General features: G+C 52.1%; 2 protein-coding genes across 4 annotated transcripts; one reads left to right on the top strand and one right to left on the bottom strand.

Moving 5' to 3' along the window:
- Positions 1-1,968: 1,968 nt before the first annotated feature.
- On the bottom strand, positions 1,969-12,363 carry BLCAP (BLCAP apoptosis inducing factor). The gene is made up of 2 exons (XM_010975227.3): positions 12,220-12,363; positions 1,969-3,917 (listed from the first exon to the last, which is right to left on the bottom strand). The coding sequence occupies exon 2, from the start codon at positions 3,739-3,741 to the stop codon at positions 3,478-3,480; it is 264 nt and encodes an 87-aa protein (XP_010973529.1). The 5' UTR covers positions 3,742-3,917; positions 12,220-12,363; the 3' UTR covers positions 1,969-3,477.
- NNAT (neuronatin) lies at positions 5,744-8,130 on the top strand. Of its 3 annotated transcripts, none has more exons than XM_031433836.2 (3): positions 5,744-5,904; positions 6,822-6,902; positions 7,130-8,130. In XM_031433836.2, exons 1-3 carry the CDS (start codon positions 5,833-5,835, stop codon positions 7,220-7,222), a joined length of 246 nt encoding a protein of 81 aa, XP_031289696.1. In that variant the 5' UTR covers positions 5,744-5,832; the 3' UTR covers positions 7,223-8,130. The 3 variants fall into 3 exon arrangements, with proteins under 3 accessions (XP_031289696.1, XP_031289697.1, XP_064331771.1); XM_064475701.1 differs by having other exon boundaries at positions 5,747-5,904; positions 6,822-6,897; XM_031433837.2 differs by lacking the exon at positions 6,822-6,902.
- Positions 12,364-13,528: the final 1,165 nt, after the last annotated feature.

Genomic DNA, 13,528 nt, shown 5'->3' with positions numbered 1-13,528 from the left:
AGACAGTCTGCACTATAGCACTCAACAGAGGGCTGAGTGAAGTAATCTAGGCAAGTGGATCTCTAGGGAGAGGGAAGAAGCCCAGGAAGGCTTCCTGACAGAGGAATATCTGGGCAAACACGGCACAATGACTAAAGCATCAAGCACATGCAGGCTGTCCTGCAAGGGCACTGCGACCTTCCCAGACCTCAGTCACCTTCCTCAAGTGCATCCAGGAGGTCCCAAAGACCCCAGGAGAAAGGATTCCCAGTATATTAGGGCTAGGAAGACTGTGTTTGCTCCAAAGACATTTTAGCTATAAGGAAACTGAGGCCCAGAGCAGGACACAGACCAGTTGCTAAAGAAGCCCAGACCTAGGCCTCACAGGACCTTGTGTTACCAGGTACCACGTAAGCAACCTTTTCACACTAGGAGCCAGTGACCGGCAGAATTGCAGGGCATGGTTTTCTAAGGCCTGGTGCCCCGCAGAAAAGGTATCTATCTACTTCTCATTTTCCTGAAAGGCAGTTCAGGAAGAGGGGGCAGGGTGCTGCCGGTGCTGCCTTGGCAAGGTGGAAAGCAATGCTGGGCAGGCAGAATGCTGATTTGGCAGTCACCTTGGGAGGGGGTGGGCTGCAGGCTTCCTGCTGGAAAGGGATACAAATCTTTCAGAGGGAGGCCTGTTTGTGACTCTTTAGTGAGCTTGACCTATGACAGAAAGCTGCTTTCTGAGGGAGAGCAAAATAAGCAATAATCTTGGCTTCATTTATCATCCAGGTGCCTCCATGGGAGAGCATGGCCACAAAAGCCTTTTTTGTTTGTTTGTTTTTGGAATTTGCAGTTGTCTATTTTCTTAAGTCTTCCCACTAGGCTAGAACCAGGCACTCCTGGAGAGCCAGGCCTGCGTCTTGCCCCTGAAATCCCCAACAAGCCCAGTACAGGGGCTCAATGTTTGCAGAACAAACCATCATTTCCACATGCACGACTCCTCAGCTTGTTGAGGCTTTGCTGAACCACGAAATATATTCAGAAACCCAGAAAAAAGAATTCAGAAATAAAAACACAAAAGCACCAGACAGGAAAAATATCCAGCAGATACAATCAATAAAAGTTTGGTTCTCAGAAAATACCTTTAAAATGAACAAATCTTTGGCAAGTTTTGACCAAGAAAAGGGAAAGCACTGATAGGCAATGGTAGAAATGAAGAAAGGGATAAACTGACAATGGAGAGATTGAAAAGAGCAGGAGAAAACTACGCAAAACTTTACAGCAATAAATTAGCAATCTAGGTAAAACGGATGACTCTGTGAAATGACCATCACCCTTTCACCACTGTTATCTCAATAAACCCTCACAAACAGCCTTGTGCCTTGGGCAGGCAGTGCTCCTGTTCTGTTTTCTAAAAGGAAAAAAGATCGAGAGGTGGACAACCAGCACAGGGCCCTGACAAGCCCCCTGGCTTGGTCCCCAAGGTCACAGCCATGGGAGCACGTGTGCACCGACGGCACAGAACCGCGCACTCCTGAGCTTCCAGCCATCGCCCAAAGCCCCCTGCCTGGACGGACAGCTTTATTTATTTTTCCACTTGAAATGCCATAAGGGGTTTCACTTTATTTTTACTTCAAAAGCAGCACCATAAAAATCCTTGATGATTAGAGCTCCAGCTGTCTTAAGTTGTTTGTCAAGGGATCGGTTACTCAAATCTCCTACGGAGGGAAACAGTTTCAGGCGAGAAGCCATGGGAGCTGAGAAACACAAACGTCTCATCCCTGAAAACTTTCAGCCTCCCTCCTGTTCAACGCCTGGCCTGCCCCCTGCTCCCCCCCTCCCCAATCCCACCATCTGCTCTCCAGAGAGCAGATCAAATTTTTGGGCTAAGGTACTCTGGCGCCAAGGACTCAGCCCCTCCATGCTACCCCTTTGCCCCCCACCAACTTAGAAATCCAACACCACGACCCAAATGGACTGCAGCCACATAAAACCACAGAGTAAAGTTTATAAAGCTTTATTAAACATTTCAAACAGCTGTGCAACGAACACACCAGAAATAAAAGCTCCAGAATAGCAGTCCAAATGTTCCACAAGTGTGGCCTTGCGGTCCCATTCCCTAGATGGACTGCCTCCAGTTCTGCCCTCTGCCTGGCCCACCTCCCTCCCCCGCCCTGCAGGCGAGAGGAAGATGGATGGTTTAGACTGAAGGACAATCATGCTGATCCCCAGTGGGCAGGGGCCAGGAGACAGTCTCGTTCGCCAACACTTTTACTGAAGCGCAGAAAAAGAAAAAAAGCAAGTGACAGTCACAAAGTCTTCCTGTGTATTCTTCAGAATGTACAGTCTCTAAGTGCAGGACCGGAGAAGCTCCTGGCATGAGGATGATGGCCACTGCTCCCCTCTGTCTTGTCTGAACCACCTCGGAGTCCAGTGAGCTGGTCACTCTGCAATCCCCATGCTAAATAAAAACTGTAGCGGCACCTACTATATAGCTAGCTATTGCTACACCTCAACATCAGAACACGTTCGATAAAGCTTCTTTAAAAGGGATATACACATGTACTTCTACACGTACATATACACACACGCACGCACAGCACACCAAAAAATATCCAAACACCTATCGAGGGGATCATGGCTGTTATGAAATACACAAGAACTCTCCCATTCACTCAGCTGGGGACTGCTAGATCTACGTAAACACACCACACTTCAATCCTGCAGAGCATGCATGGGAGACAGAATGAGGCCCCCCACTCCTCTCGACGGCTGAGAGAGGCAGGAGGAAGGGCAAGGGAAGTGAAGCTGGGCTGCCAAGGAGGTGCCCAGGCCCCTAGGTGAAAGAGCAACACGTATCTGTTACTTCTTTCTTAAAAATGAAGTGAAGAAAATACTGAAGATTTGTAGACAGCGGTCAAGACACATTTCTGTCTAGCCTGCTGGCCAGGGAAGAAGGATGAAAAAGCGAGGCTCTCGGGCGTCAGCAATCTCTTTAAATTCGAGATAAGTGCAAAAATGAGCCCTGTCTTAGACAGGTGCTCCCCAAAAAAGGAAAGGGGTAGAAGTGAAGTTAACAGGAAGCCAGGAGAGGGGCAGAGGAGTCAGTAACTCTGACAAGGGAGGACCCCCTGACAGGGAGGGGTCACAGAGGCGACAATGAGACTGGCATATTATCTGCCCGGGTCATGCTGGGGCAGTTGACCAGGATGGGTGCAGACCCCTCGCAGGAATGAGGCAAGGGAGGTGGCCATCCTGCCAGCTGGGGGCCAAGGTGGGGACAGAACACACACAACCACAAGACCACCCACGACTACAGGACTCTACAATAAAAGCACCGGTCAGTGCCATTATTCACATTATAAGGATAAAACATCACAGGCCAAAAAGGCGTTGTCAGGAATGTGGCACCCGCGGGGCTGCGGGATTTGAAACTCCAATGCTTTATGACCTACGTCAATGCCTCCCCTCCCGTCTTCTGCTTCCTTGGAAAGCTAACTGGGCTGGCTGTTAGGTGCCCACAACGCCGGGGTCGTGCGCCGATTCTGGAAGCGGGGAATCGGAGCAGTGGTACAGGAAGCAGTTTCCCCAGCAGCTATAGCAGATGAGGAACAGGGCTGCCAGGAAAACCAAGGCACAAATTGTGCAAGGCTTCCGTTCCAGGAGGAAGCTGAGCAGGTAGAAGCCCATGAACATGGAGTGGCTGAACCACAGGGCGGGGTTGAGGGGCTTGGGGATGAGGAGGACGGGCAGCAGCCACTGGAGGCAATACATGATCTCTGCCGGACAGGGCCTTCGCCAAGGCCACCGGGCACCGCTGCAGGAACCGACCTAATGGGAGCCAGCCGGCGCGGGCGGCTGCCCTCCGCTTTCTTCAACCCTCGCTCTCCAGGAGCTGAGCCGCTGTGCTCTCTGGCTGTCAGCCCGGGATCACCAAGGCAGCAGGGATCCTGAAGAGAAAAGTCAACACAACAGACAGACACAAAACAGACAGACAGACAGACAAAAAAAAAAAAAAAAAAAAAAAACAGGAACAGAATGTATACTTATTTGGGAAAATGGATCATGGTTAACAACAGTAAATGTGAATGCCCTTTCCTCCCTGCCCACCCATGAAAGTCTACTCCTCTCCAAGTCACTCTTTCGGCAAGCTTCCTGGTGTCTCCCCTTCTTGGGGGCTGGGCCAGAAGGCTCTACGGCAGGTCCGGCACAGTGGACTGGCTTTGCCTGGGCCCTGCCCAGCAGAGATCATGTATCGCCTCCTGGGGCTGCGGCCCGTCCTCAAGGGGCCCAGACCTCACAATACCGCCCTGTGGTTGCCACCGGAAGGCCATGGGCTTCGTGCTGTGCTCCCGCGGAATAAGAAAAGGATTCTGTATCTAGTATCTCTTCACAGCAGGTGCTCAGTGGAGAGTTAAAGTAGTGAGCGGCGCGCTGCCGGCGGCAGGTCGCCGGCAAAGGATCCTCGCAAGCTCCGGGAAGCTGCCACGGCCGCACCACAGAGTATTTTAAGATGGCAGCCTGGGACAAGCTTGCCTTTTTCAAACAGTCTGTCGTCACTTTGCCAAAACCAGCCAACTTCTTCCAAAGTCAATGCAGAAAAAAAAATCACCCTGCTACTTCGTCCAAACTGACCTCTCTTGGTTCATTTACGCTCTCCATCTGCTACCGGCACTGTACAGAACTTGACCTCTGTGAGTTTTTAATCAAAATTAATTGTCTATCCACATAGGGGCAAATGCCAGTTGGCTTCTGTGCCAGGCATTTTGCTGAAGAGAAGTTCTCTCGAGCAGCGGGAAACGGGTACGCCAAGGGCCGCGCTCGAAGACCGCGTTCCCGTCTTTCCGCCGGGCTTTGTATCCGAGCGGCGGCAGCCACGACCCTCTGGTGGCAGTAGCAAAACCCCGCTCCAAGCTCCAGATGCCCATTGCAACGGGTACCAAGAGCCTCGCTCGCTGAGAAAGGCCTGCTGGGGCCTGGGGGTAGGGGAGCACAGGTTGAAATGACCCGCCTAGCTGAAAACTATCTTTGTGCGCAAACCACCTCTTGGGAAGCTCGTTCCATCCTTTCCCCGCATATAAAGGCGCCAGTCCCTCCTGCATCCATCCCACAGGGTAGACACCCAGTGACTACCCTCTTTGCGCCTAGGGCTCAATGCCTGGCTACAAACGCCACCGCTGTACATCTAGCAGCCGTAAGAAGCGGGACGCGACGAACTGGGGAAAGGTTCCACGCTAAGGGATTCTCGCAAAGCAGAGGATGTGGACTTATAACATATTCAATATGTGAAGAAGGGTGCTGGGTGGGGGGCCTGTGAAGCCAAGGCTTCTAGAAGGGGAACCTGTTTTTGCTCCGTGGGGCAGATGATCCCTCTCTAAATTAGGTCTCCCTGGTTTTCCATCCATGCCCAAGGTGCGATCTGGCGCTACACCGGACACTGGGCTCGAATTCGCAGGCCCGGGCTCCGAGAGAGGGGTTCTGCTACCAAGAGGCGTGCATCCCTACTCTCACCCTATGCGCTAAACTCAGCGTTGCATTTCCCCACTATTTTACATTAAAATTCAAAAGCGGGCACAACGGAATCTTCTGGAAAGGGGCTAAGATGAACTCAGGAGGCGGGGGTCCGTGTGGAAAGAGCAGATGGATTATTTTTTTTCCTCTCCTGACGAATAAGGAGCGCCCCCAGCCACCCCTCCTCACGGACCCCCACCAGAAAGCGCGCATGCGCACTTGGGTGGCGGGCGGATACTTAAGACGCGGCCACCGCGGCTGCGGCAGTGCGCCCAACAGCGGACTCCGAGAGACCAGCGGCCCTCGGAACCAGCAGCACTCGCTCTCAACCACCCACTCACCACTCTCGGAACCATGGCGGCAGTTGCGGCAGCCTCGGCGGAACTGCTCATCATCGGCTGGTACATTTTCCGTGTGCTGCTGCAGGTAAGTGTGCCCGGGTTCTAAGTGGGAGAGGGTCCTGATGCGCACCCCCTGAGCCGGAAAGCCCACGTCGCGATTGCCGCATCCTGACTTGTCCTGATTGCCGCGATCCCTACCCGCCTAAGTGCCGCGGCCGGCACCGCATGCCCCTGCTCGTCCCCTGCGCCCTCCTCCTCGCGTTAGACCCTTCCCAGTGCGCCCGCCCGGGAACAAAGAGTTCGGGCGCGGCGGGCGCCAGCCGCGGACGATCGCCGAGGCTCTTAGCGACCAACGTGGTAAGAAAATCCCGCTACACCCAGACTCGACCCCAGGAGGGAGGCGGGGCACTTCTATTTTGCAAAAAGCGACTTTACAGCTCACATAGCGAAATTTTTCCGCCTTAGAAAAACTGCGCACTGCGGTGAAATTTTCCTTTAAAAAATGTAGCACTTGCGGGGGTGGGACGAAAAATAAGTTAGGAAAAGGCACTTCTCAGAAAAAGAAAAACCCCAGCACTTCACAAAAAAGAATACAACAAATTAGAGAAAAATAATTCGCGGGAAAAAATGAAATTAGTGAAAATGCGCATTGCAGGAAAAATATATCAGACAAAAGCACTTGGCAGAAAAAAATGCGTTAGATAAAAAGCGCATTGCAGAAAAAATTAGACAAAGGAGCTAACAGAAATTACGAATCGATAAAAGCGCTTTTTAAAAAATTACAGGAAAAGGTTCTATTTTGCAGGAAAAACAGAAAAAGCGCTTCCGAAAAAGGATATTTCGTTTTATTAAAAAAAAAAAATCAGGGGCAAAGCGTTTTGTGTAAAAAGAAATAAGAAAGCGCTTTGCCTATAAAATCATCTACCCTAAAAGCACCCCTTGCAGGAAGAATTCCCTGCTAAAAGGAATCCTTTGCCAAAGGAATCGCATATTTCCTTCAAGGTGTTCCTGGAATGCTGCATTTACTGGGTAGGATTCGCTTTTCGAAATCCTCCAGGGACACAGCCCATTGCGAGAAGTGAGGTATACCTAAGTTGTGGGTCCAATCAGCTTGCGGCCATGCAGCCTTCAGCACAGTTGGAAAAGCTCCAGCTGCCCTGACTCGTGGACAAGCTGCGCCCGCACCCGCCTCTCCTCATTGGACAGGCGGGCGGGGCAGGGGGCGGGGCGGGGGCGGGCACGGCAGCGCTGCAGACACACTGCGGGTGCCCGCCTCTAAGGGCAGGTCCCGGGTCTCTCTCTCGCCACAGGTGTTCAGGTACTCCCTGCAGAAGCTGGCGTACACTGTGTCGAGAACCGGGCGGCATGTGCTGGGAGAGCGCCGCCACCGGGCCCCCAACTGAGGCTCCAGCCCCCACCCCTGGGCGGCCGTGTCACCAGGTGCTCCTGTGAAATTCCACCAGCATGGGAGCCAATGCCGCACAGGAACGGGGGGTCCCCTCTGCCCTCTCGCCAGAGGAGCACTTGCCAAGGTCAGTGAGGGGCTGGTAGGCCCCCGGAGACGCAGCACCGACAATGACGACAATACCAGATCCCTTCCCCACCCCTTTGCACCCGTCCCACTGCGGGTGGCGTTGAGGGGGGGGATGGGGGAGCAGACCCCTGAGATCTGGCCACAGGCAATGCATTCTGATCTGGACCAAGTCGGGACAGCGCCATCCCAGCCCCGCAGTGAAGGCCATGCCAGCAGGCCCCACCACAGAGATCCAGACAACCACACCAGCCAGCAAAAATGGACATTCCAACATCACCAGCCGAAGCCCTGAATCTCGGTGCAGCATACAAGGCGACAACTGCGTGCCCGTGTGGCGGGACTGGAGGGCAAGGGTGAGGGAGGAGGGTTAAGAAGCTGAGTGGGGCCCTCTCACTGTCCCTTGCCTACAGCACGTGCATTCCAGCCTTTCTGCCTCTGCTCCCTCAATTCCTCTTTCCCCCTCACTCCCACCCAAAAGAAATGTCACTCAATTTGGACCTATTCAACAAGAAAATGAATCCCATCTTTACAAAAACACCTTCTCCGAGCCCCCAGCCCTTCACTGATCTTGCTTTCCCCAGGTCTCACGCAATTGTGGTCAATATTGTGGTAATCGCTAATTGTAATGATTGTATAAGTGTGCATTAGTTGTGTCTCCCCGGCTAGATTGTAAGCTCCTGGAGGACAGGGACCGCCTCTACAAAAAATAAAAAAAGTACCTCCCCCATCTCGCACAGTGTCCCAGGACCCTGCGGGGTGGTGGAGGCGCACCAAAAATTTTGTCTCCTGTGACTTCTTTTGCGGTTTCATCACAAACTTCTAAGACTGGGCTGATGCACCCATTTTGGGGTGAGCACAGTACTTGGGAGAGGGAGGAAAGAGGGGGAGGAAGAGGGGAGTGGAAGGAAGGTGGGGAGGAAAGGAGGAGAGGTAGCAAAGTGGGAATATACTGAGACCATCTCAACCCTTTCCTGAGATAAAGGACCACACCACGTCCACCACCCAAAGAGAAAGGTGGACATCTTCACTTGTGGTCTCGGAATAAGTGACCACTTACCCCTCCCCAAAGAGGTGGGTACCTTCATTTTTCCTGGGATAAGAGGCAAATAATCAGCGGAAAAGGTGGGAGGAGGGGAGAGATGGGAGGAGAAGAAAGGTGGGAGGATAACCCAAAATGGGATACTAGGGACCAAGAGGGTGGTAAGGAATTCAGAACAAGAAGTCTTATCTCCAACCTGGATCCCCAAGGAAATGTGCACTGGGCAGGGTGGGCACTGGCTTGGACAATGAGCATGGGATAAAAAGTGTGTGGTACCTCCCCCGACCAGCTCATCCCTCCAGGCCCTATAACCTCTACCAGGACCAGTACAAGGGCATTCTGCCTGGCCCTGCTACTATCCAGGGTCTCCACCCCACCCTCTGGAACCTCTTTCCAGCTCACTCTCCCAACTACTGAGTTCTCTGCTTCTCCTAGCTTTGGCCTCCATATTCTTAAGGGTGCTTACCGGGTCCCTGGCCCCGGGCTCTCCCCTGCCATCATGCTAGGGTGGGCAGGTGGGCTGGCTGCTCTGCTCCCTACTTTTCTCTCCCCTCTCCTCCTCAGTGAGTCCAGGCTCCTCTTACATGGGATCAGCTGACTGCCTCACCAAATGTCCCTGCCGCCTGTTCAGCCTTGTCTCTGGCTTTATGTATCACTGTCACTACACACCTGTTCCCGGGTCAACATCCAGGGAGTGAGTTGGAGGGCCATAAATCTTTCTGCTATCTCCTCAAATCCCTTAGTCACAGCTGTCACAAACACTTCTGGAGCACAAAGTACCTTGCCCCCTTGAGCCTGATGTTTCCCACCCCTAAGCCAGCCCGTAGCGTTTCTCAGCCCAACTACCAGCACCTTTGGGGCATCTATACCTTCAGCTCAATGTCAGAGAATTACGGCCGTGGAAGGTATTGGTTCTGGTATTGGCTTTGCCGTCAATCAGCCCAGGGAACCTGGTCAGGTCACTCTTATGCCCTTCCCTTCAGTTCCCTTCTGTAAAAGCACTGCTAAGATCCCAGTGAAACTGACATACTAGAAACATTCTGCCATCAAAGTGGCCATCAGGACTCAAACAGGACTGGGGTCAGGCTGTGCGATGAGACTCCATCTTCCTCAGGCTGGGTGCTTCCAGCCCCTACCACAGCCTGAAGGGCGGCGGTGGGAAGGCAGGTCTCCTCTTGCCCCAGGGTGACTCAGCAGCAGGCAATGCCCACACCTCCCTTCTGAAGTCCACATCCTGGCAGGCCTCAAGATGGAGTTTCCGTGGTTTTCCACACTAAACCCAGAGAGCCATGAACATATTTCAACATGTGTTCTCAATGAAGGTTGCCCCTCCCCTCAGAGCCTTCAAGGGGTATGCCCACAACCCCACTGCCCCAGATGCTCTAACCTCAGCCCAGTTATAAGGTAGCTGGGTTCGGGGAGACAGGCCACAGCAGCATGGAAGTGTCTGGCTGCTGTCAACACAGTTGGTCCCCCTTAGCCTCCAGTGCCCCACTTTAAAAGGTAGGAGGCTGTTGGCAGTCCCTGGGCTCTCCAGATGATCTTGGCAAAACCCAGGTGCGGGGCTTCCTCCATCCATCCATCAGCAGGGCTCTGAGTGTGGCATGGTGAGATGACAGACTTCCAGCCAAGGGCTGTCCTGGTGGGCTGCACCTGCATGGGTCACTTGAATGTGCAACATCCACTCCCCACTCTTGCCTCCATCCAAACCCTCATGTTATGGCAGGAAACAACCCACCAGAGAAGACAGAAGGAATGTATTCACTTTCCATTCCTATGCAATGCTTAGAAGTCTGGTCTAAACACACCTTGTTTATAAAATTTTTTTCCAGAAGCGATACCATTAAAATATTTTATTCTGACAGAGAGCAATTGGAGGAATTGAAAATGACTAGTTTTATTGCAAAGCCCTTAGTCCACAGGCCCCTCAAAGGCTCCCCTTCACCTAAATTGTCTCTACCATACCCATGAGACTTTGCTCCCACAAGGCCTAGGATAGAGCAGATAAGTTGCGAGAAGGTTGGAATGGCTCTGTGGGACTCTAGCAACAGGCGAGACTCTTGGCACCAATGCCCCCAAAAGATGTTAGTTTCTTAGCCTAACCAGTTGAGGTTAAACCCTGGGTTGGGGGTTAGGTACCATGTCAGAGATGTGACACTGTTACCTCTACCTGTGGAATATTTGGATTGTGACTGAAGGACAAGTTTCTGGAGCTTAAGCTGCAGGACAGCAATAGCTTATTACATGTGGGATGGATGAGGGAGCAAGTTTGCCGTGAGCCATTTGTTAGACATCTATTTTCAAACTTGTATCTACTCAGGAGCTAGTACCCTAAAGCGAGATTCTGAATTTACAGTTAGTTTTATCCCCAGAGATTTAAACATGCACACACACACAAAACGTTAGTCTAACAACAGTCTCTTTTTCCCTGGTGACCTGTGATTTCCTCTATATGTCCCAGAGACATGCATGTCACCATCTTCCCTGGTTATGATCTTGCTCACCCTCCCCTACTCCCCTTCTCCCTCCCACAAGGCCCATTCCCCAGCAGGATCCAGATTCCTGAGCATTCTCCGAATGGGAATTCAGAGGGGCAGGCAACACATGGTCCTTGGTATATCACACAGTGACAGGCTTGAAATGGAATGCATGTTTCAAAGATAAGAGAACAACAACAAAAAAGACAGCCAAACCCAGACTTTCAGATTCTGCTTCGAAACAACATATTACAGATAAAAGGTTAAACTGTTTTTAGCAGCAATTCTAACAAGACCAATTTCAGATATGGAATTGATCTGGTCACTGGAAAGCAACCAGGGCTCCACAATCTTTCAGCAGCTTTTCTTGACATTAATTACTCTGACAAATAAATAAACAAGACCTAACACCTGGCATTTGCATTAGCACTTAAGTTGGAACTTTTTTTTTTTTTTTTTTTTGGTCCTGGCTTTGGTGTTGCCGTCCAGAAGGTTGAGGGAATGGTTGTATCATGTCAGGCAGGGCACACAGAAGCTGTCCCCAACACACCAGTTCCCTGAAAGGGATAAAACACGATCCAAACCTATAAACAGAAAGACCATTTCTTTCCTAGGACAGACCCCAATCTGACCCAACATTTAGCGTTTAAAAGAAACACGGAAGCCTGGAAGGAAATTCAAGGGTTGGAAGAGGGAAAGTAAAATCAAGTGTCTCCCATCCCCCATTCTTCTTTCCAGGCCATTAGTGTGCCAGGCATTCCATTCCTTCAGCTGCCCTTGAGGGCCACTCCCCACGTATATTGGAGGAAAGGGAACGGGTATTCAGACTCGATGTAAAATTAGAAAGAAGCTCCGACCCAAAGCAGAGCGTCAACCTATCATCCCAGACAGCAAGGAGGGGCGAGAGACCCTTTTCTCTCCCCAGGTCCCTCCTGATTTATTTTAAAAAAAAGCAACTTAAGTGGTGAGGATAGAGTGACAGCCTTCTCGGAAGCTGGGCCCCTGCCATGGGTCCCGGGGCCGAAGAGGTGGTGGCACCCTCCAGCCCCGCACTCCCCAGCTCTGCCTGCCCCATCCTGGGGGCAGACAGGCGAGCGCTGACCTTGGAGGCCAGAAAGAGAACTCATGAGTCCGGTGACCCGCCCTAGGGCCGGGAAGGGACCCCCAAGGCCCAGGCTGGGGCCAAACGACAATCACGTGACACCGGACAGGGGCGGCCCCCAGGGTGCGCGGAAGGAAAACCCCAGAGAGGGACAGACGACGCCTAAGGTGACCCCGAAGGGACAACATGGCGGCGCGGCCACATTGAGGGCCTCTCATCCCGCCCCCAGGAGGCCGACGCCACGGTACCTGTGAGCCCTGCCATGGCGCCGCCGACACCACCGTCGCCTTCGCTGCCGCAGCCTGCTTCCACCTCAGCTCGCCACAGACGCCGCAGGAAGCCAGGGAGACGCCCCCTTGGTCTTCTAGTCCAGCCGGCCGAGGACCCCTACTAGGATCGGGCTGCCTACGGCAGACGCCTGACCACACGACCTAACGTGGGGCCGCTGTCGCCCGATACTCCCCTAACATTTGCCACAGAAGACCATTTTAAGACATTCTGCGACCGTGTGAAGAACTCTGAGGCCTCTGAAGTCTCAAGCCTGAAGAATTCTTGATCAGGCACAACTTGGGCAGCCCCGAATTACGCCCCACCCCCCACCTTGGTCCCTTTATGCATATGCAGCAGATTGTGAGCTTTACACTTTGAGAGCGGAGGGGGCGTACCCTAGTCTCTGTAGGTGAGCGTCAGTCCGTTCTCCGTGACCCTTGTTGGTGACCCGTGTACTCTGGGAAAATCTTTTCGTGGCTCAAAGTCTGCCTCCTCCCTGGCCCCTTCACTAAGGGGCCAAAGGTCAGGAATGGAAATATTCCGACTCAGAACTGAAGATCTGACTTGGATCTTCCCCTTGCCCTGCACTTTGGGCGAGCCACTTGCCCACCCTGACTTAGCTTCCCCAAGTCTGATGAACTTGAAAGCAACAGGGGGTTGTTTTGGGGATTAAATGAATCAGTATATCCGTTTATTAGCTAGTTAAGCACATTCCTTGAGCGCTTACGTTTGTCATGTGTTTAAGTGCAGTGCTAAAGGCAAGAGGATAGAATGGAGGGTGATATGCACTGTTCAAGGCACTGCCAGCCTACTGGGGGACAGTGGGGGAGGGGTAGGAAAACAATTATCAAATAATACTCTTAATAATTTTAATCAAATCAATATATAATTATGGATGACGGGCAGTGCTGTGGGGGGAGGTGAACAGTGTATGAAAAATTAATGGAGTCCTAATGTAGGGTGAAGGGTGAGGGTGGACTCTCCTTGGAAGCTGGCATTTAGGCTGAGAAACCGAAGGACAATTAGGAGTTGTCCTGCGCAACAGTGAGAGGGAGAATGTTCTAAGCAGAAAGAACCACTTGTCCTGGATGTGGGAGGCCGGAAGGAACAGGTCAGGGTGAGAAATGAACAAGTAGTGAGACAGTACTACCTAATGATTTTGGATTTTATCTGAAGAGTAATAAGAAGCCATTTCTTCAGGGGAATGATACCAGATTTCGGTTTCTGAAAGGCCATCCTGGCTGCATGGCTTGGAAAGCACTTTCGAGTGGCTATGGGGAGCCAGGT

This window comes from Camelus dromedarius, chromosome 18 (assembly GCF_036321535.1).
Source record: "Camelus dromedarius isolate mCamDro1 chromosome 18, mCamDro1.pat, whole genome shotgun sequence".
NCBI lineage: Eukaryota > Metazoa > Chordata > Mammalia > Artiodactyla > Camelidae > Camelus > Camelus dromedarius.
Note: the sequence above shows the minus strand (reverse complement) of the source record. Positions and strands in the feature narration are given on the sequence as shown.

Bases quoted from the DNA above. Each gene is read 5' to 3' on its own strand.
- BLCAP (XM_010975227.3), bottom strand. From the start codon at position 3,741: ATGTATTGCCTCCAGTGGCTGCTGCCCGTCCTCCTCATCCCCAAGCCC.
- NNAT (XM_064475701.1), top strand. From the start codon at position 5,833: ATGGCGGCAGTTGCGGCAGCCTCGGCGGAACTGCTCATCATCGGCTGG. The intron at 5,905-6,821 runs GTAAGTGTGCCC...ATTTCCTTCAAG, and splicing joins TTTTCCGTGTGCTGCTGCAG to GTGTTCCTGGAATGCTGCAT. The intron at 6,898-7,129 runs GTGAGGTATACC...CTCTCGCCACAG, and splicing joins GACACAGCCCATTGCGAGAA to GTGTTCAGGTACTCCCTGCA.